We start from the raw sequence: 23,477 nt of genomic DNA, 5'->3' as shown, positions 1-23,477 counted from the left end.
CTGGACAGGGATCTACTCTAGTGCTTTAAAGCGCTTTAAAGCCCAGGACACACTGCATATACAGTTTTCAAAACGTTTTCAAAGTGCTTCAAAGTGCTTTAAAAGCAGTAGTGTAGATCCCCCTAGGGTTGAACAGGTAGGCAAGTAAAAAACAAGCCAAAGGCAAGGGTGGAACCTGGCACTTTAATAAACCTTTTACTAATAATATTATTGTAGAAGATTCTTTGGTTCCGCCCTTGCCTTTGGCTTATTTTTTACTCCCCTACAGGTTTTCCTTCTTTTCGCACTTGTTGAACAGGTAGGCACACAGGTCACCTGGGCACACTCTTCCACCATATGGTGAGACTTACTGTATTTCTATTTAAATTATAATGATTATTTTTAAATTTGACTCTGTACATATAAATTAGCCTATGCAGAGTTTATGCAAATTGTGGCCTTTATTTTGTCCTCTTTTTTTGGTGATGTATTTCTTCTTTCGGGGCAATGCATAGGTGGCCACCTTGCTGTTGCAGAATTAATATTTTTTGTAAATTTAGTAAATACCAGCGACAGAGGGATTAAGAACAGAAGAACAGAAGAAGAGCCCTGCTGGATCAGACTAAGAATCCATCTAGTCCAGCACTCTGTTCACACAGTGGCCAACCAGCTGTCAACCAGGGACCCACAAGCAGGACATGGGTGCAACAACACCCTTCACCCATGTTCCCCAGCAACTGGTGTATATATGTAGCTTACTACCTTGGATACTGGAGGTAGCATACTGATCTGGTTAGAGGGCATGACAGGAGGAGAGAGGATTTGACCCTTTGTCCACACCATGGTTCCATTCTGGATTGTCCCCTCTCTCCCTCCCCATCATGGCTGCTACTTACTAAACAAAAAACCAGTTATGCAACTGCCCGTTACATGCGTATCTTGTAGTTTGGCCTGGAGAAGATTTCATTACTTTCTGAAACTTCATCATGCTTAACATTTCATATAGAGCACTGTTTAAAGCACTTCACATACATCAGTATTCCTTCCAACAATCCTATAAGAATTTGACCCTTCAACCAGACCATGGTCAAGAACATAAGAAGAACCCTGCTGGATGAAACCAAAGATCTCTCTAGTCCAAGGCCTTAGCTAGACCTACCTTCTATCCCACGACGAAGGAGGAAAGATCTCATGTTGTGATTAATGCGAGATCTCTCCCCCATTTACACATAAGGCGCGATGACCTCAGGAGGAGAGGTGTTGCGCCCACCATTTTTTTAAAATAAGATGGAGCACACGAATGGTTGTGCGCAGAGATAAGGTTTTTTTTAATTGTAACAATTTACCCGCTCCCCACCCCCACCCCTGATGGGCGCAGTGCTCATGAGGAGTGCTGCGCCCCGTGTGCAGCTCCTGGCACATGTTCCGCGGTCAAGCTGAGAAGCTGCGGCAATGAACCATACATTCAGCGGTCTTGAGCTCATCCTGGGACCACGGAAAAAGCGGGCCCAAAGTGGAGGGTGAGATCCCGGGGCAAGGGAGGGATCATCCCTCCCTGATCCTGGGATCCCTGTGTGTCATGTGGATGCACAGGGACGATCCCGGGGTTCACCATGGGATTTCGCCTGGTCTAGCTAAGGCCCAAGTTTCTGCAGTGGCTAACCAGATGCCTATGGGAAGGTTATAGACAGGACATGAGGATAACGGCCCTCTCCTGCTGTTGTTCCCCCATGACTAGTATTCAGAGGCATACTGTGTCTGTTCCTGGAGGGTGCATACAGCCATCATGACTAGTAACTTTATCCTCCAGAAATTTGCCTAAACCCCCCTCTAAAGCAATCTAAGTTGGTAGCCATCAGCACATCTGGTGGAAGTGAATTCCATAGTTTAACTAGGCACTATCAGTAGGAATCACTTTGTACCGCATGGGTGGGCAGGGGAGCAAGGCCTGAAAGAGAGTGCCTATAAGGCTGCCTACTAGATTCGTGTCTTGAGGCAAGAGTTGAACCCAGGGCCTTTATAGGTTGTGCTCTTAACCACTAGATTATACCCTCATCTCTAGATCCAGATGTCTCATTATAAAGAGGAAAAGGCACAGATAGTTAGTTACTATAACCTGATCTGTTGCTAAATAGCATGTGCATTTTTAGGACCATAGGTCACACCGTCACTTCTCAGGTAATACTGTAAAACATTTTACATAGAACTGAAAACTCAAGCTGAATGTGAAGCCGTTGTTTGACACTAGGGGCAAGTTACGGTAAATGGCATGTGTATATATTATATATATATATTTAAAAAACACCAGCAACAGACATTGGTTTCCTGTAAGCATACGTTTCCTCTTCAGTAACATGAAAAAGAAACTATGAAAAAGTATTACCCGCTATATAAAGAGAAGAATCCTTCTGTTGCATATCTGACTGCAGGAAACAGAACACTGGGACGTCTTTTGAGAGGGGGACGACGAATGTATGGTGATTTTTTATTTTACTTTATTAAAATCCTTTCTCTGCAGCGATGATGGCGATACGAAGGCTGTTCTTTGCACATCATTTGTTCATCCTAACACACTTCATCAGTGGTAAGTTAGTTTTCTTCCCACAGAGATATTCCTGTTATGATAGTAAAGCTGTTATATTTTTTAGCTGAGTGTTAGAACCAAAGTGTGGTTGTGACTGCATCCTTGTATTTCTTGGGGCCTTCTGTCTGGTCACAGATGGATACAAAGTGCTGGATTCGGGCAGCCATCCCCAACTCTGTGTCCTACAGATGTTTTGGACTATACCTCTGATCAGCCCCAATCTGGGCTGGTGAGAGTTGCAGTACAAAATATCTGGACTAGACAGGGTTTTTTGGTCCATTCTATCCAGCAATTCTTATGATTCTTACACAGAAACAAATGGATTCATTTCCAAAGGGAGTCTTCTTCTTTTTTAATAACTATGGGATTAAAGATTCTTAAATAATAATGTTCATATTTAAAGGAAAAAATGGATTGTTTATTTGGCACTTCCAAGAATTTAGACTTTTCCCTGAACCATGTAACATTTGTATGTTACGGAATGTAACATTTTTTATAAAGAATATTAATTGTAGAACCTTGATAATGAATTTTTATAGTGATTTTTCACAGGACAGACACATACGCACTCACATACAAAATCCAAATATAGTTCACTGGAGTTTGAGCAGGAGAATTTCCTAATAGGATGTGCCCAAAGTCAATGCAAGCAAAGCCTTTATGATGCTGCAGTAGTTCAAACTGCTGATGCTCCCTAAGCACTCATGCATTGATACAGCAAATCTCATGGGTGGACTTAACCCTACCAGATAATGTAAGCAGCTGAGTCTCTGTATGGGATGACAAATCTAAATGCAGACCAAATAGTCAAACTTTAGTCAGCCATGCTTAACCACTTTGGCCTGATGATAGACCCTTCACGACAACTTGAAAGATTACAGACACTCAGGAGTTGTGACACGTCTTGGGATAAAAGAGCTATTAATAAAACTTAAGTATTAAAATATTTATTCCTAAGTCCCTGTTGATGTTACACTTTGATCTTCATGCATGCTCTTAACGAATAATTCTCAGGAAGAATTTCCTGTGTAGAGTTCTGTCAAATGTGAAGCAGTTTCCTGAATGGGAGATGCTGAACTAAGTACATCTCTCCTTTGAGGTCCCTGGCCTGTTTATACTCTTCTTTATTCCCCATTAGAGAAATAATGTGCTGTTCTTCTTCATTTAAGATTTTCCCTGAAGGAGCATTCACTCAGCAAGCTCTCTGGGCACCTGAGGCTAGGGATGCTGGCGAAATCCACAATGGACTCAAATGGATCAGGATTTCTTGCAATCCTGTCTGCGGATTCTGTGCTGGACTGGCATCTTTGGACCAGGCAGATTCTGCAGACATGCGGCTTTTCTTCCAATTTCTAGTTTCTGAAATTTAGAGCATTGTGAGTGTTTTTTGTTTGTTTGTTTTGTTTTGGGTTTTTTTAGAATGAAGTCTCGCATGTTGATGCACTTCCTCAAATATCCATAAAAGGACCTGGGGTCCTTTCAGGGGCAATCCAGTAAGTTCGCTGATTGCAAAATTGCCTGCATCTTTCAAAGACGGAGAGAATGACGCAGGCAATCTCCCAGCCTGCAGACTTACTGGAATGCTCATGAAAGGACCCCAAGCCCTTTAATGGATATTCCGAGAAGTGCCCCAACACAGAATACTCCATTCTAACAAAGAAAAAGAAAAGAAAATCCACTCACAATGCTCTCTATGTACCAGTAAGCACAATACTCTTCACATACACAACAAAATTATATTTTTCACGGTAGTAAAGATATAATCTGAATCCACAGCAGACTGGAAAACCCAACCCAATCTGTGGACCAGATTAAATATAATCCTAGCATCCCTACCTGAAGCGGGAAAGAACATGTGCTGCTGCTGCATTGCCAGCTGCGTGGCTCTCGAAGAGAGAAGCGACGGGCAGGCAGCGGATCCAGAGAGCCCTGCTGGCTGTTCTCTCGCTGTGGCAAATTGCCTGGCACGAGAGTAGCAGGCAGGGCTTTCTAGAGCACATGCTAGAGGCAGCTGGGCAGTAATGGCAGTAGGGGCCCTGTGGGGAGGTATGGCACCAGTCTCTTGCTGATGTGGGCCACTCCCCTTGCTTCGTGGAGGGCCAGCCCTGCATTCACACAATGTTTTGAGGCCAGGATAACTAGATTTTAGGCCCTATCCTGTGGGCCACTGCACCAAAGTGACCCAGGATGAGGCTATTTCTGTTCTGATCTCTCTCCTTTGTAACTCATTCCCCAGAGGGTCACCTGGGGCTCATCTACACCAAGCAGGATATTGCACTATGAAAGCGGTATATAAAAGGCAGGAGTCAGACTACTGCTTTATAGCGGTATTGAAGTGCACTGCAGGACCTACGCTACTGCTTTATAGTGGTACTGAAGTGCACTGACAACTGTTGGGGCCCAGTGACACATACCATATACTGCTTTTATACCGCTTCCATAGTGTTATATCCTGCTTGATATAGTTGTGTCACGGGCCCCAACACTTGTCAATGCACTTCAGTACCACTATAAAGCAGTAGTGTGGCTCCTGCCTTTTATATACTGCTTTCATACCACTTTCATAGTGGAATATCCTGCTGGTGTAGATGAGCTCTTAGTCATCTATACCTGCAGGATACTCTTAGGCCACAGCTAGACCTAAGGTTTATCCTGGGATCATCCAGTGTTCACCCCTGTCTGAGCACTGGATCCCCTGTGTGTCACCTAGATGAACAGGTTTGACCCCTGGACGATCCAGAGATAAACCTTAGGTCTAGCTATGGCCCTAGTGTCATCACTGTAACCTTTGGGGGTTTAATCTGGCTTTTTCAAAGTTCTCCTTTTGCTGTCTTTGTTTTATTGTGCTTATTTTTGTTGATGCTTTTTTTAAAAAAAAAAGTCATTGCTTTTTTCAAGCATTAACCAATGTCAAACATTTAAATATCTGAAAAGTGGTATCTACATGTTTAAAATAAAATAGCTGCGTGCATGTCCAAGCTGTTTCCTTCACGCTGCCACAGGCCTAAAGGTTCGTGTAAAACATGGCTGTTCCTGCCAGACATACTGCGAGCAAAACCCAAAAATAGATTTTTATACTCAGGGTGCTTTCAGATTAGGGTTTTGTTGTGCAGCCATGCTGCCTCATTCATGGCATTCATGTTGTCTTCAATATATAAGCCTCCTGCGTTTTCCTACCACGTCATCCATCTTTTATTTTTTGCCAGAAAAAAATATCTGTGAAGAAAGAAAAGATGGAACAGCTGCTCAGTGCCTTTTGATGGTGAGCACTAGGAGCCCTCCATCTGGAAGCAACTTCAATTGCAAATTCTCCAAGTGGCTGCAATTGGAGCTTAGTTCAGACATTCACCTGAATGTGCAAGGGCTTAAAGTGTGCACTTGTCCTGGGCAGTACATGCTGGCAGGAACATTGGCCCTGCCTCCCTCAGTTCAGACCTTGCTGTGTTGAACTGGCAAAGTCTGAAAGCAGTTTAACTCGTGTTCGCTTGAACGTGAAGCAGACCTCTCAGTGCAATCAGGAACCCTGGGGTAGTATCCAATGTTAGTCCTACTTGGAGTAGATCCAATGAAATGAATGGGACTTAAGTAAGTGGTGACTAACTTGAGTCTCATTCATTTCAATGGGTCTACTCTGTGTAGGACTAACATTGGGTACTACCACTGGTAAAGAACCTTGATTGAGTATATAAACAGCTGACCCAAGTTGACCTTAGAACGTACTTGGCAACCAGCTTGGATTTTAAATGACTTCTTGAGCTAATGGCAGTGCAGAGAAAAGTTAGCCCAGGCTAACAAAAAACATTGGCAATAATAAAAATGAGCCCTCAGTGAACACAGAAAATAATGTAAGTCAGTAACATATTGTTAACTGTTCATGTAAACATCATCATCACTTCCTTTTTCTATATTTTACCATGTTCTTTGATTTGGATTTGGAGTGAGTTTTAGGAGGGAAGGATACTTATTTCTAGTTGAGGGACCATTTTTAGAATATATTTAAGGTAGGGTGACCATATGAAAAGGAAGACAGGGCCCCTGTATCTTTAACAGTTGTATTGAAAAGGGAATTTCAGCAGGTGTCATTTGTATATATGCGGAACCTGGTGAAATTTCCTCTTTATCACACCAGTTAAAGCTGCAGGTGCCATGCCCTCTTTTAAATCTGGTCACTCTAGTATAGCTCCTGCACCTTTAACTGCTGTGATGAAGAGGGAATTTCACCAGGTTCCCCTTATATACAAATGACACCAGCTGAAATTCTGTTTTTCACACATTCCATACATTTCCCTAAATAAGAGTATAATAGCATCATATTCCTTATTCCTACTTTGGTGAAACTTGGGAGATATTACACTTCTTCTAAAGATACTATTGTTATTATTATTTATTTATTTATTTTATGAATAACTTCCGACTGTGAAAAGCAGTCTTAAAGGAACTTACATACACAGTGCAGAAATCCATGATTAATATAACGACTGCTCAGGGAGAGAAAAACAATACACTATGAAAAGTCTTCATCTACAAATACTAAAAAAATACTTCTAAACTATTTTTAAAGTTAGTTATTCTTAATGCCCATTGAAATCAACAGGAAAGGATAATCTGAAATAACTTTATTTCAATGCAGCTTATACACAACTAACTTTCTCTGGTTGGAGCTGACGTTTAATACATCTTGAATTCTTTATTCTGTTCAAATGAGAAATAATAAAAAAGATAGAGGGGTAGAGCAATCGCTAGAATATGCAAAAATGACTGTGTGTCTGTTTTGTTTGGCTTGTAGCCCAGTCTGAAATCACCATTAAGAATGAGAAAACAGTCTATGCTTTGCCTGGTGACGATGTGACTCTAACCTGCAGCATCCTGAAAGGAAAGGGAATCCATATAACGCAAACTCAGTGGTCAAAGGTTGTCGATGGTCCATCAAGAAGGCTGGCTGTTTATAACCCTCGGTATGGTATAAAATATCCTGAAATGGCTTACAACTATTCTGTAAGCTTCAGGGATGGCCCCCACAATTGCCTGGGAGACTTCAACCAGCCCTCCAATCACAGTGATTCTACTGCAAACTATAAGGAATGTAAGCAGTGGATTCTGCAGCTGAGGAGTGTTAGTCTGGAACAGTCTGGCTTATATGAGTGCAGCTTCACTGCATTTCCAACTGGAACAAGCAGCTCAGAAATCAATCTTGTTGTTAAGAAGAGTGGTAAGTAGTAGTGGAAACATTACTTTTTAAATCATCATCATCATCATCGTTTACTTTATATGCCACTTTTCCACAAAAAGTGCCCTAAGTGGGACACCAATATATCAAACAATAATAAAAAACCCTCCCTCATTTCATTAAAGCTAATATAACATTTCAAGTTAATGACAAAATAGGCAAAAATCAAACTTTACACCCCAATATCCATTATTATTTATTAGTAATGCACAAACCAGAGCCAAATAAAGTAAGAGGTTCGCTAAATGAGCAATTTATAGCATGATCATGACTGGCCTTTCACTGATGTTTGTGGGTCATTTTAAGGATGCCGTGAACCTCCAGCACATGTGGCTGGGCGTCATGGTTTGTCCCAGCTCCTTGCGACTCTGCGCCTTTTAAAAAAATGACTTACCTTTTGTGCACAAGCACTCGTGTGCCCCTGTCTCTTTAAAAAAAAAAATGGCGGGCGCAACACCTCTCCTTCTGAGGACCTTGTGCACCATGGGTGAACAAAGGGGGCAATCTCGCAATAAAAATATCACGGGATCTTCACCCCGTCATGCTAGGCTGCTAGGTCTATCTGAGGTCCTGGTATCCTCCAGATATTTTGGATAACAACTCCCATCAGCCCCAGCCAGCATGGCCAATGTTCAGGTATTATGGGAGTTGCCTTTGAAGGGCATCTGCAGTTCCAGTGGAAATGAAAGGCGTTTTAAGATATACTTCTTCCTGGTGCTGCTAAGTTTATCTCTTTCAAGCTTTGCTCTTTGGTCCTTGCTGAAGTGTGACTGCGATGCCAACACTATCAGTGCCATTGAAACAGGACAAAAGTCAGATAACTACTGTTCACAGTCCATTTATTTGATACATCCTCTCTGCCATATAACAGTACTAAGCCCTGTTCTCTGCTGCAGGAAACAGGGCTTAGAGAGGATATTTTGAAAAATCATTAGCACAAACAGACATTGAAGAACATGCTCTGAAACCAAGTTGGAGGATGAGGGATATTAGTCATGAAGAAAACATAACTCCACATCAAAGTAAAACAAGTCCATCTGGAAGGAAGCGATCCACCCCAAATCACTGGGGAGTGATAACTGGCAGACATAAAGGACCAAAGCAAAGGGAATGAGTGTTACTATAGAATTGGATCAAAGGAAAGCAAAATAAAATAGTTGATGCAGCATTGGGAGAATTTGGAGAACCACTTGGAGGACTGTAAAGTATTTGAGCTATTTAACCAACCTCTTCCTGACCTTAACTTAAACCATCTGGTCTGTATTCTTCTGTCATTGTCTTCTTGGGATGTTTACTTGTTTACTAGACTATTCGCCGGCTTTTCTCAACAAACATTAACCTTGTTGTTCGGAGGTAATGCTAAACCATAGTTTGGCACTATAGGATTCAGCCTTGGTGAGCCTCGGACATGACAGCAAACCACAGTTAGTTGAAAACAGGAAGCAAATGTTTCTGTCCTCCTCCTTGCAGCCCAGGCTCATTCTCATAGCACTAAAAGTAGGGTTTAGCATTGCATTTGAACAAGGCCATTGTGGTGCAATGCTGTATCACTACCAAAAAAGGAAGGGTCACTCAGATCTAGCAGTATTGGCTCCAGGTTTTGGAGGAAACTTGGGCAAAATACCCTCAATGGGCTCCCTACCTCATTGAGTCTACCTTTTCACCACGCTTGCAACCTAGTGTTCTTGCTCCTCATCCTCGGTCTCCTCATTGCTACCACTTGCTGTTTGGCAGGCAGTGAGTATGTAGGCATATTCACTGCCTTTCATCTACTGCTTCTATTGATCACTCCCACCATTGTCTGGGCAGGTGAACAAGCGGATTGCAAGGGTGTGAAAAGGTAGAGCAAATCCAGGGGGTCTTGTCAGTGGGCCCCTGCTAGGGTCTTGGCTGCTGGCAGATGCCCAACCATGCCTACCTTTGATGCCAGTCCTGTGATCTAGGGTAGCCAGGTGTCCTACTTTGCAGAGAATGGTCCTCTAAGGGCTCTCAGAGGACAGTACTCTATTTGTGCGGCTGTTCCGTCCAAATCCAGTTTACAGATAAAGAACCCCAAGAAGGGAGAGACAGCAGGGGCCTTGAAGTTGCCCATCAACATCTGACATGCCCAAAGCACTTGGTCCTTAGAAACATCCAGAGCATTGGGGTAGAGAATGGGCACCACCCTTGTCTCCGTTGGAGCCTTGATAAAATAGGGCTGTAAGAAATCTGGTTGCTATTTCCTGCACTTGATATTTTGGTAGCTGTTTACAAGTTGGATTGTTTGCTAATGCCTTAATGCATCGGTTTATTTGGCTCTGGGGTACACTTTCCTGTTAAATAATAATTTATATTGTGTTGTAATTGTTGATATTTACCATTTTGTAATTAATTTGAAACATTATAATATTAGCTTTAGTGGAATGAATTTTAGGGCTGTTTATTGTTGTAATGATGTACTATTGCAATTAATGTATTAGTATGTATTCCTGTTTTTGTATTGCTCTTACATTGTGAGTCACTTGGGGCACATTTTCTGGAAAAGTGGCATACAAATTAAATTAATTTTTTTAAAAAATGGTCACAGTCTTCCCTGTAATAGTGAAATGTGTTCTATTTCCATAATTCTTTCTAAATATACATCTCTCTATATTTATATATCAATTAGAACATGCAAATTGTATGCAAATCAGTGCCCTTTCCCCCCTCTTTGTGTGATTTGTCTCTTTTGGGGGGCATCCTACTCTGACCCTTTGGGCACAGAGCAAGGTGTTCTCCCCTCACACCCATGCCTACCCACCCCCTCCAATGCACAGAAACCTGGAAAGTGTTCTGCTTCCATTTTGGTGGCTACTGTGCAGGAGATGAAATCAAGTCCACTAGAGAGAAGATGTATTTATTCATTTATTTAGATAAACATTTCAGAAATTGATGTCTCAATAAAGCACAGATCCAGTGACATCTCCTTATATACTGTCCTATTTGGATCATTTTCTCTCACATATTCCACTCAATATATTCAGAATTGGAATGTACATGCTAGGTGTGAAATGCTTGTGGAATATCGTCAGCACCATCTAAGCCAGCAAAGCAGGGAAATTCTACTTTGAAATGTACTGTATGCAGTGTTTTAAAACTGTTCTTTCTTTCTTCTATGTGATAGAAGATGACAAGAGTTCTGTGGTAGAAGCATTACTAAACCAGAAACTGGAAATCCCATGCTTTAAAGGTGTGCCTCTTGTAAATGCTGCTTTGAAATGGCTTGTGGTAAGTGACATTTTGTCAGACAATGGAAAGGGGGGGGGGAAGCTGTATCTCATCATTCTCCCAAGCTGGGGCCCTCCAGATGTGTTGGACTACAACTCCCAGAATCCCCCAACCAACACATCTGGAGGTCTCTGTGTTTGAGAAGGCTGCTATATGTTCTCACATAAATAGTAACATTTGGCTTGAACTGTGGGACTTAAGATCCAAAAGAAGAACTTGATGAAAGGGGATGCCTCTAGTACCAGTTTCACAATGCAAATTGTTGCCAGCCATGAGAGTAAAGAAACTGAAATAACAATGTAGCACTACCAGACACATTAGATCATTGGATGTGCAATAAAGATATTGAGTACTGTCAAGATTGTCTGCTGTTCAGCATTTACTCTGACTTAACTATGAGAAGCCTGAGTTCACATATCCCAGCCTGGACACAGTCCAGCAAGGTAGTCTCTGCAGCGGAAGAAAGGTGAACTGTAGAACCAGTTACATGAGCATCTTGGAAAATTGACAGCTTTTCATGACATGAAATTTCATGGACTACTACACCCATTGTAATGATGTTTTGTGTTACAGCAGACAGTGCGGGCTTTGTTTTCCTTAGCCTCACATAATAGGCAGAGATACACATAGCTCCGTCCCACAAGCATTTTATTGCACGCTCATTACTGGGCACTCACGGAGTTTGCTCAGGTCCCTCACATGACGTTGTCTGCCTCCCGCGCACCTTCCACCCATTCTTGCCTTCCTTGCATGACCAAAAAACTCTCCACAAAGTCCGATGTATTTTTAAACATGGAATTGCTGCTCTCTCCTGCTGTGTGCATGAGAAACAGCGCCATTAGAACAGCAGGCTCAGTGGGCCTCGTGCTTGTTGGGTACTTCCTCTTTTGAAAGAGGAAGTAACTGAGGAATGAAAACACAAACAGAGAAGGAACGGAATGGAAGGTGTTCCCCCACCCCGGGTGCAATGGAGCTCACAGTGAGCACATCCCAGGAGCCATTACGTCTGTGCAGATGAGTGCATAATTTACCACCATACTTTGTTAAACGTAAGACTTTTCATTATATCGTTTCTGTTGGCTTGTGTGATCCACCTACTTGTGTGATCCCAGGGAGGCTTCAAGCTTATGTTCACTTACCTGGAAGCAAGTCATAAGAAAATACGAAAAGTTTAATAGGACATAAGAAAAGTCCTATTAAACTAAATGAGTCTTGATTCTAAATAGACACGAATAAGTTCACACTGTTAATATGTGTAGTATTTTTGTTAAATAGTAGCTGCGGGGGTGGGGGGATTAGGTATGTGGGGAGGGGAATTGGCTCTTTCCCAGGTATCTACTTTACATAGTGTTGGCTACTAGGCCTTTGGTAGGTAATCCCCTCTCCCAAAACAGACCGTAAAGTTTCAAATAAGAAAGTTTAGAAGTTACTAAAGAAAAATATCAATAGGAAAAAGATTGAAAATCTAAATGAATGCACACACATCATATGAGCAATAAGGTAATAAAACAACCCAGGATAAACACACCCAATTATCCTAAGCAGACTATGTACCTGTATTATCCTGATTCCTTATTTAAAGAATATATTTCTGCCATTGGTCTAGCTCTCTCAATCAGTTCTCCAATACCAGCAACTCTGGGCTCATCTACACCAAGCAGGATATTCCACTATGAAAGCGGTATATAAAAGGCAGGAGCCACACTACTGCTTGAAGTGTACTGACAACTGTTGGGGCCCATTGACACATACTATATACTGCTTTCATACCACTATATCCTGCTTGGTGTGTCTCCTGCCTTTTATATACCGCTTTCATAGTGCAATATCCTGCTTGGTGTAGATGAGCCTTCTGGCTATTTTCTTATTTCTAGGGCTCTGGCCTTCTTTCTTTCCTTTCCTGCCTGCCTTTCTGCCTCTCTGCCCTGGATTTTATTTTCTAAAAATATTTTTCTCTCTCTTCTTAGCTTTAACCAATCAGGAAGATAGTTCCTTTTTCATTTCTACCAACTGATATCCTGTTTCCAAAGTTAAAACTTTTTTTCTTCCTTTCACCTCCTGTTGAACTTGTGCTCTCTGAGCTAATCTCCTGATTGCTGTAATCTAAACTCAACTTTTGATGTCTAAACTATTAACCTTTGGGCTGAAACTGTCTAATACACCCCCCTAAAAAAATTAACCCCATAATATTGTACAACCAATTAAATATATATATATATATATATATATATATATATATATATATATATATATATTAAAAAGGAGGATAGCTCTGTTCCTTCACCCTTGGCTTGTCACATCCCATTTTCACAGCAGGTCAGCCAGCTGTTGTTCTTGTGTTATGAAGGGGAAAATATGTTAAACAAGTTCAGTAGCTGTGGTTCACCCATACAAATGTAACTGTTTTTATGCAAATAGTGGGCAGCACCATTATCTTCTGTTGTGTTGATTCAAAAAGAAAGAAAGGGTGGGGGGACTCATTAGGCTATTAAATGTGTTCACTGGCACAACTCTCATTTTCAGCAGAAAGAAAATGGAAATGAAGAAATACTTATAAGTAAACAGCCCTACTACCTTCATGGGTATAGAATCAATCCCACAAAAGACAGCAAAAGAATCTGGATGAATTCAGACAACATGTTAATTATTTCACCTGTATCAATTGTTGATGATGGCAAGAAGTTTGTCTGCTCTGTTGTCTACCACTCTGGGAGAATCCAGAAGAGCACCACTGAAGTCAAAGTATTTGGTGAGAAGGAGCAATTCTTGTATTACTAGTAATGGGGGAAGTTAATCAATATTATAAAGCATTTAATAGTCTTCTTAAAACATTACTTTATAACAATAAGTCGAATGTCATAAGTGCTCAGAAGACATACATGTTTTAGGCTACCCATAAGCTGATGTCCATGCTCAATATATTGTATTGGGAAAAGTCTCAGGAAGCTGTATGTCAGGGGCAGGCAACAATTATGCATGGAGACCCCTTCACATAGATTATGCACGAGGGGGGTTGGACAATATGTTGTGCGTTTTCTGAACTTTCCAATTCTCATGCATGATCTTACCAATACAAAAGTGAGAAGTAATCCCTACAAAAAAGTAAGAATGAATAATTGTGGGGTTTAAAAGAAAGTCTTTCCATTGAAGAGCTGAGCTTTTAAAACAAATTTTCTAAACCTGTTGTTAACCATGAGCCTTACGTATCACAACTGAAGTGTAAGAATTATAAAATCAAATTGTCAGTCATGGTCTTCTTTAGTGGCTTAAATACAGAGAATAGTGACCTGGTTCTTGCAAAGTTCAGTCACATCCAGGCTTGCTTGCATTCATCCATACTGGTGCTCCAAAGGAAAACATACCATTTTCCAAGTCACGTGCTCTAACAAGAAAGGCTCGCCTGGTACCCACTACAATAGGCTACAATCCTATATACATTTACCTAGGAGTAAGTCTCACTGAGTGCAATGGAGCTTACCTCTGAGTAAAAATGTATACAATTGCACTGTTAATGCCTATTTAATGCCAGGATAAGACATTTTCTCATGCCCTTTTAACATGTTGTCATTATTTTATTGATTATGGTTTTATCTTTAGTGGGCTGGTTTTAGCCCTTCACATGATTCATTGACTTTTACAAATGCTGGTATTTGTTTTACTCTTTTATGCTGGATTTGGGTATTATGGTTAATTGTTTTTTATTGTTTTAATTTTGCTTTATCTAGTTCATCACTTAGAGAATTGTATTCTATAGTTACTAATAAATATCACAAATAAATACTGTGGTTAAGGTACATCCCTCCTCCTCCAACTGTGCTGTCTAAAACTCATCATATGAATATATATATATATATATATATATATATATATATATATATATATTGAAGCCTTATGAAGCATATATTCTACTTACTGGGTTCTTAATATGGATTCATATGAGTCAGGCTACATTTAGTTAAATGCAAGCCCATAGATGCAAACATGATTCTAATGATACATTTTGTGTACAACCTGTGCATGTTTAGACAGAAAAAAGCCCTACAAGTCCCAGCATTCCACAGCCAGACTTAACAATGTAAGATGTATTTGAACTGAAACACAAAGTCTTTGCTCTGAGCCCTATACATGTGTACTCAGGAATAAGACCCATTTTGTCCAATGTTCCTGCCCAGTAAGCCAGCTGCCTTCACTGAAAAATTATGACAGTATAGTATGGGTTTCTGAGACCTCAAATGTACATATTAATTTGGCAAAGGATCAGGTTGACTAAAATTGCAGCCACTGGGTTACATCCAGATATAATCATATTTTTGTAAACTGCCCAAAGAGCTATGGAACGCTATATAAATTTAATAAATAAATAAATATTTAGAGTAAACCCATTGCAATCAATGGGACTTGAGTAAGTTTGGATCCCACCCATTCTGCTCATGGTACTTGTAAAACTACCACTTTCTCCCCTTTTTTATTCTGGAAAAGAATTTAGAGCCTTTGTTCAAAGCCAGTAGATAATTACCTTACCTTAGAGGAGGTTACCCGTTTCATCTCTGCATGAATTACTGCTCTGGATTGGTCTCCTTCCAAAAGAGCATTTCCAGAATAGTGACTCATTCAAAAACACAGAAGGTGGGCTCCATTGATAGTAGGTAATAAATGCTGCTATATACTTGGAAGTAAACCTTTCTGAACGCAATTCACTGGGGGCAGGAGCAGTATGCCTCCATTGTCAGAAGTCTCACTGCTGGAACAATATGTTGGAACTTTGAAGATGCCATTTTAATGCTGTTAAGATGAATGGATGTCAAGCAGAGAATTTCTATTACCCAGCATTCTACTTTAGAAGCTCAGGAGTTATTTGCGAGCCCAGTTCACAAAATGCAGTGGAGATATTTTATTTTTTTTTGCGTGGGAGGGGGGACAGATTTGACATGGGGGGAGAAATATTTGTCCTGCACTGCCAGAAATTAAACAAAACAGAAGGCAAAGTGAGGTGAGGTGAAGTGGAGAGTTCCTTTTTTGTATAACTAACATAGAAATAGCTTTTGAGTTTCTATATTGGCCATGGATTCTCTTTACTATTGTTCATGGTACAGGGACTGCACTGCAATCCGCTGCGTCTTAATTGTATAAATAGATTTTCTACGGGAGGGGAGGGAGTCAGTGAATGAAGTCTGACCAATGGTGTGAGTGAAAGCATTGCCTGCCATTTAAAGCTTCAGAAAATGCTACTTTCTCTTGGCTCAACTTTGCAGCGTCACAGTAACATTTGACATAATCCCAAATCCTGTGAAGAATCTGATGACCTCCATATGTGCCAGGGCTTCTTCTCATTCTCTTCAATGACAGGAACATTGGTTTATGATTATCCAGATGGTTTTAATAGTTTCAGTATCCTCCTCCACTCATGCGTTGGAATCCTCTGTGCTAAACTGTCATCTGGACCTGAGATGGGGTGCTCTGAGGTTAGCTTCATCAACTGCACGTCCAATCTGGACTTACAGAAGGTCACTGCTGATAGGAAAGAAGCCTGCCAGACACTCTGTGAGCTGGCCCTCACATTTTGAAACTAGTGAAAAAAGGGCAAAACCTAGCCCATCTTTTCTCAGCCTGGTGCTTTCTAGATGTTTTGGTCTTCAACGAACATCAGCCCTAGCTAGCATGGCCATTGGCCAATAGTCAAGAATTTTCAGAGTTTTTGCCCGAAGTACCTGAACAGCACCTGGTTGGGGAGGCTCATCTATCCCTACAAGGCAACAATAGGGACTGAAAACTACTGGCATGACTAAGTACCACAAAATATGTACTTAATAAGTAGGGGATACTGAGCTATATATCACTAGGGTCTAATCTACACCAAGCAGGATATTGCACTATGAAAGTGGTATGAAAGGGGTATATAAAAGGCAGGAGTCACAGTACAACTTTATAGTGGTATTGAAGTACACTGACAACTGTTGGGGCCCATTGACACAGACCATATACCACTTACATGCCGCTTTCATAGTGCAATATCCTGCTTGGTGTAGATTAGGCCTAGTACTGCTCTTGAGAAGTGAACTTTAGATATGCACAGCCTGATCTTTGCATGTGATTTGTAAAATAGACCATTTTTTGCTGTGCAAGAAATGAGTAGTGCAGAACTTATACTGCTACCCAATTAATTGAAATGTGTGTTTTCTTTTGGTCCTCAAGTGAAACCTGAAATTTCTGTTGCTTTCCTCGCAAGTTTCCAAGGAGAGGTGAGTGAATTTACACATATGAATGTCTGTGTTTCTGTACAGTTATCTCTTTCCAATCATCCAATCAAATGGGGGGGGGATATTGTTTGGTCAGGGACAAACAGCAACTGAAACTGAATTTGGCATATATTTTTAAAGCTTTGAATTGCCCAGGCAGAATTTTCAGCTGGTAAATATGTGTCCTTCAACTGCTATTCTGATTCTTTGAAGGACAGGAACCAAAATGCAGAAACCTTATTATCTTTTAAGTACTGTGTACTTGTACGTAAACCTGAGAGTTTCAGCTATAGGTTGCCTCATAAATTGAATGAATGAGTATCATAATGGCAGAAGGAACACCAAACTATAATGGTAAATTTTGCTATACATCACTTCAACGTACCCTTGGCTTTGATTCACAGATAACCTTTTTCAGGGTTTACCTTCAAAATTCTCTGAAGACGCCATTTTGCCCTAGGCTCATGTGTTGTTTTATTGGTAATAAGTGCCACTCAGAAGCCAGCCATACATTTAATATGCAGGTGCTATATGCGGGGCAATAGCCCCTCACTTTGAGAAATAGTGGGGCAATCAAAAAAAATAATTTCAAGGGAAGGAAGCCTTGGGATGCTTCCAAAACTCAGAATAATTCCTAAAAGAAGGATTTTATGGATTTGTGCTCTGTTTCTGATAGATATGGGCTATGCCCACTAGTTGTCCCTTTTAGTTTGGGGCCTGTCTTGATGAGGGGTTTGCCCCGGGGTGGATTCAGTGTGGCGGCAGGTCATCTAGTTGACGCAGCCGCCATCCCGAAGCCATGCAGGGGCAAACGTCCTAAACTCCATTCCAAAAAAGTCGGGCACTTACCCTGACTTTTTTGGACCCGGAAGCATGCCACAGCTGATGGCAACCGCTGATTGGTCACCATTGGCTGGAGGAGGGCAGGTTTGGGTACATCGTGTCCTTCTTTTCCTGTCCCTCTGGCTGCCCCTTTCCTTCCCTTCTACTTTATTTTTTTATCTATAAATGCAATCTTTCACGTCTATAGATAGAAAATAAATAAATAAATAAATAAATGAGAGGGGGAGAGGAGCAAGGGGGGAGGAAGAGAGGGACCCTCACTGCCCCATTCCTCTCTCACCCCCAGTTTTTATTTCTTATCTATAAATGCAACCCTTCACATCTATAGATAAACAACAACAACCAACAGGGTGTGGGTTTGGGTGTGGAAAGAATGGGGGCAGCAAGAGGGAGGTCCGAGGGAGGAGAGCCAGTTTGCATCCCCGTTTTCCTCCACCTCTCGCTGCCCGGTTCCTCTCCCCCTGTTTGTTTGTTTTATCTATAGATCAATATGTCCCAGACTAAAATGAACACTTCATACAAATTCTTGATTTTATTTGGCCAAATTCTGATCAGAGCATATGATGGAAGCATTCTCTTAAGTTAGCTGTGCTTGAAAACGGGGACCCATATTCTAAATGCCTACTTTAGTCACCTAAGGAGGAGTATCACACATATTGTTATTCATGTAGACAAGAAGTCTATATGAACGCTCTCATTCTCTTTTTCCCCTCAGTTTTTTTCTACCCACAGAGAAAAATAAAACAAAATATTTATATGGTCAACGGGGGGGGGGGGGGAGGGTTGTAAAAATGATGGTTCATTTGAACTACCCCAAATTGCTGGAAATTATAAGTCTATATCTCTATTTTGTACCTTAGAAACCACATTAACTTTAAACCCTCAGTTGATAAAATATTCCACAGTCATAAATATGTATTTTAAGGTAACAACTTCCTTAATAGCTCATCTCTGTCTAGGCAGTTTAGCATTTTGCTCTACATGCATCAAGAATAAGGCTCTTGTGAGCTACTGGCTGTGTTCTCATCTCAAGCGCTGTCAACAGGGGACCAAACCACATCCGCCATGCTATTAGACAAGCCGCGTGTGAGACAAAGCCACAGCTAAGATCATGATTTCCTTCATTCTCTGAACTATTTCAGTGCAAATATTTTTGTTGCTTCATCACACATGTAGAAAGTGTTCAGGGTGATTATGGGAGGAGGATCAAACCCTGAATGTTTTTTGAGAAGTTTTACTTATTTACCTTGAAGTATTGAAATATTCTTCCTTTTACTATTTATGGATGGATGCATGCATGCATGTATTTCTTTATATAGCACCATCAGTATTTCTGGCCTTTACAAGTAGAAGAGGACAAGTTTGACACAGAGGAAACAGCAGAAAAGGGGGAGGAAACTGGGATAAATAAATACTGTAATCATGTGAAATTATTTCAGAGTTGCATTAAAGATTAAGGTATCAACTATATCTTTTCCCCCCTTTTTCATACATTTGGAAGGGGCCTGGTTTTATTGGGACACCCACCCATCTACATGGAGGGGGAAAGTGTAATCCTTTGCTCCCCAGCTGCAATTTTACCAATAATCCCTAACCCCACCCCCACAAACAGCTATTGGGTTTAGGGAAAAAAGGCACCCTAAGCTTCACAACTGGATATATGACAGAGAAATTGAGAGGGAAATCACAGTTAGTGAGAGAATTAAGCCATCCTTTCCCATGTGGGGGGGGTCCCAATAAAAACAGACACACACACCCCAAATTGTTAAAAAAAGAAAAAGGTGGGGAGATGTAGCTGCTAGTTACATCTTTAATATCTTTAATGTAACATGTAGTTTGACTCTTAGATACACTTATTTGGCTTATTCAGGATGCAATCCTATACAATCCTACAACTCCCAGAATTCCCCAGCCAGCCCTTATAGGCTTAGTTACAGCGGGGCACAAGAATGAGGAGGTTGTGCCAGAGAGCGTCATCACACAGGGAAAAATCGCATTTGCTTACCGTCACTTTTCCAACCATGCATTTGTCCCTCATTACTTCCTCTTTTGAAAGAGGAAGTAAACAATTTGCTTGTGGCCCGTTCAGTGGGCTGTTTTGATCCCGCTGCTTCTCCTGCACACAGCAGGAGATAGAGGCAACTTCTGTATTTAAAAATAAGTCGGACTTACTAGGGTGTTTATTCGATGCATGAAGGAGGCTAGAAGGGGCGGGAGGTGCACGGGACGCAGATGATGTTGTGAGAGGGACTCATAAAAATCCATGCATGCCCAGTAATGAGCGTGCAATAAAACACTAGTCTGATAGAGCTCAAAGACATTATCCTAATCACGCATAATGGAGCTATATTTTCCCTACTCTCCTGCAAGGAGGAATTGTTTTCCATACTTTTATTTTTTCACCAGCAATACCAGAAAAGCCAGTGGTTGTGGTCTTCACCTTTTATGCAACATAAAATTGTCTTTTCCCTGTGTTTTCATTTTTTTGTTCTAATTTGGTAAAGATGCTGGCACCTTAAAGTGCATTTCTAGGCACTACTTTCCAGAACAATGGAACTTTTACTATGCTTAGTGGGGAATTATATGCAGGTGCATTTTCTACATATTTCCCCACATTAATACCCAGCACTTTATCTGAACCCAGACTCAGTTTAAAAAATAAAAAGAAAAAAAGCCTCCAATTATTCCAATGAAGATTTCTTTCTGTTTTTAATCTCCCTGCAAGGGGTGGGGGTGGGTGAGGCAGAATTTCAGGATGAAACAGGTGGGAGAAAAGCTTAAATCCTCCTCTCCTGAAATGCCATGATCCCAATCCGAATTGGGGCCAGACAAGCTTTTATTTATTTATAACACGTCTATACCTCCCAATAGGTGAAGCTATCTATATGAGAGTAAATTAAAATTAAAGGAATGTTTAGATAGGCCTCCAGTGATGTATGTTTTGAAAAAAAATCTTCCCCTCTTAAGAGGCTCAAGGACTGAATGAATCAAAGATAAAACTTGGACAATACGAATGAATATAATGATCATTAATAAAAGTAGCATTACACATTGTGGAAAAAAAGAAAATGCATCACTGAAAGAAGAGGATAGGCTTGCATAAAAAATGACATGCTGATTTTTATATGTATAGATAGCCATTTAGAAATAATTACTAAAATAAAAATAAAAATGCAATATAACTCACCACAGTAGGGAAGACTGTGACCAGGGCAGGATCTACACTACTACTTTAAAACTGTTAATAGAGTCAAACAACTACTGAGCTTTAAAATAACACACACACACACACACACACACACACACATACACCAAAAAAACCTATTGAGTTTGATTTCCTTTAATTTTCTAACAGGCTAATTTTACTTGTGTGATAAGGAAGGCGTTTGCAAAGCCAAACCTTCTGTGGTTCGTGGATGGAAAGATTCTGAAGGACAACTATGAAGGTATTACAAATGTTGTCCAAATGGCATTGCAAATATGCACTTTTAAAATGTATTTGGGGTGCACGTTTAGACAGAAAAAAAAGTCTTACAATTCTCAGCATTTCCCAGTCAACCGTGTTTATTTTTTATTATTTATTTATTTAGAATATTTATATACCGCTCCCCATTGAAAAATTTCAGAGCGGTGTACAAGATAAAATGAAAATAATAACAGAATAAAACAGTTAAAACAAAATTTAAAAGAAGCAAAAACAGAAATCCAAGGCTGCATATTAAAGAAAGGCTTCTTGGAATAAAGATGTTTTCAGGAGGCGCCGAAAGGAGTACAAGGTTGGCACCTGCCTGACCTCCAGAGGCAGGGAGTTCCACAGGAGGGGCGCCACCACGCTGAAGGGGGAAAGCCCCCAAACTCCCAGCATTCCCCCAGCCAGCCATGTTTAGACAGAAAAAAAGTCCTACCTTTTCCAGCATTCCCCGGGCAGAGTTGTAGGACTTTTTCCCATCTAAACATAGGATTGTGCCTTGATTTAATTAATTAATACTGCACCTTTCTGCCAGGAAATGGGACTCAAGGAGGCTATAAAATGGCACTCAAAATATCTGGCTATAACACATGAACACAGTATAGTTAGGAGTGGGAGAATTTAAGAATTTCTGGGAGATTCAGCCAGTGTTGTGTAACGGCTGAAGTGTTGGACTGGGAGTCAGGAGATCTGGGTTCTAGTCCTCACTCGGCCATGGAAGCTCACTGGGTGACTTTGGGCCAGCCACAGCCTCTCAGCCCAACCTACCTCACAGGGTTGTTGTTTGAGGATAGATATGGGGAGGAGAAGGATTAGGTATGCCGCCTTGGGTTCTTTGTGTGGGGGCAGGGAAGGCAGCATATAAATGCAATAATAAATAAATAAAATTTTATCATAAACAAGTTAAGGAGAATACAGTGAAAACAACCATTAAACAGCTTCCATGTTCTGGAATACCCTATAACAGGAGTAGGGAACCTACGTCCCCGTAACTGTTGTTGGACTTCAACTCCCATCAGCCCCATCCAGAATGACCAAGAGTGAAGGGTGCCAGTTGTAGTCCAACAACATCTGGAGGCTACTAGTTCCCCAGCCCTCTTCGAGAATAAAGGCATGTTTCATCAACCTGCCTAACATTGCAATCCTATGCATGTTTAGACAGAAAAAAATGCCTACAACTCCCAGCAGCCCCAGCTAACTGGCTAGGGTGCACTGAGAGTTGCAGGCATTTGTTCTGTCTAAACATGCATAAGGTTGTGCCCCAAATTTCTTTGTTTTTTGCCCTCCTGTCATCATCGCTTTTAGTTAATAAGCATGTGCGTGTGTTTTTAAAATATTTATTTACTTATGAAATAGAGATAAATAAAGCATCTGTGTCTTTTTAATGCAATTACTGTAACTGTTAAGATGCTTTATACATAATACATTTGATTACATTATTTTTATTATTAAACTAAGAGCGGATGAAGTTTTCTATGGCCCTTATTTTCAGGGGGTGGGGGTGGGGCATGGCTATTTTTATAGAAGACGATATGGCAAAAAGACAGATGACCTGTCTGTGTTTTCCCCCCCACAAAGGAATATTCATTGCAAATGAAGATACAGAATTTGCAGGAGGTTTTTATGAGATGAGATCACTGTTGACAATACAGAGTACAACTCAGCCATCCACTCCTCAGGCTCTCAAATGCATGACTGTCTATCCTTTCCCTGGAAATGAAACCCGGAATATTTCATCTGAAGAAATCGTTCTTTCTGATGCTGGTAAGATGGCTATCTGAAATCCAAAGGATGCATCATGTACATGAGCTTGGTCTAATTTGGCACACTGGGACAATATGAAGTCTACAGAAAGAAGAGGGGGTGAAACCCCACTTTGTTCCATAAGCAACT

At 40.8% G+C, this 23,477-nt stretch overlaps 1 protein-coding gene across 1 annotated transcript in view; it reads left to right on the top strand.

The window, feature by feature from the left end:
• The first annotated feature begins 2,502 nt into the window (after positions 1-2,502).
• CD96 (CD96 molecule) overlaps positions 2,503-23,477 on the top strand; it is a 38,854-nt gene continuing 17,879 nt past the window's right edge. The window contains exons 1-7 of the mRNA XM_063127711.1: positions 2,503-2,563; positions 7,350-7,772; positions 10,936-11,036; positions 13,560-13,785; positions 17,229-17,275; positions 21,471-21,561; positions 23,163-23,348. Coding sequence (XP_062983781.1) covers positions 2,503-2,563; positions 7,350-7,772; positions 10,936-11,036; positions 13,560-13,785; positions 17,229-17,275; positions 21,471-21,561; positions 23,163-23,348 — 1,135 coding nt within the window. The remainder of the gene's footprint in view (positions 2,564-7,349; positions 7,773-10,935; positions 11,037-13,559; positions 13,786-17,228; positions 17,276-21,470; positions 21,562-23,162; positions 23,349-23,477) is intronic.

Source organism: Elgaria multicarinata, chromosome 5, assembly GCF_023053635.1.
Source record: "Elgaria multicarinata webbii isolate HBS135686 ecotype San Diego chromosome 5, rElgMul1.1.pri, whole genome shotgun sequence".
NCBI lineage: Eukaryota > Metazoa > Chordata > Lepidosauria > Squamata > Anguidae > Elgaria > Elgaria multicarinata.
The sequence above is the reverse complement of the archived record's forward strand: the minus strand, read 5'-3'. Positions and strand labels throughout refer to the sequence as shown.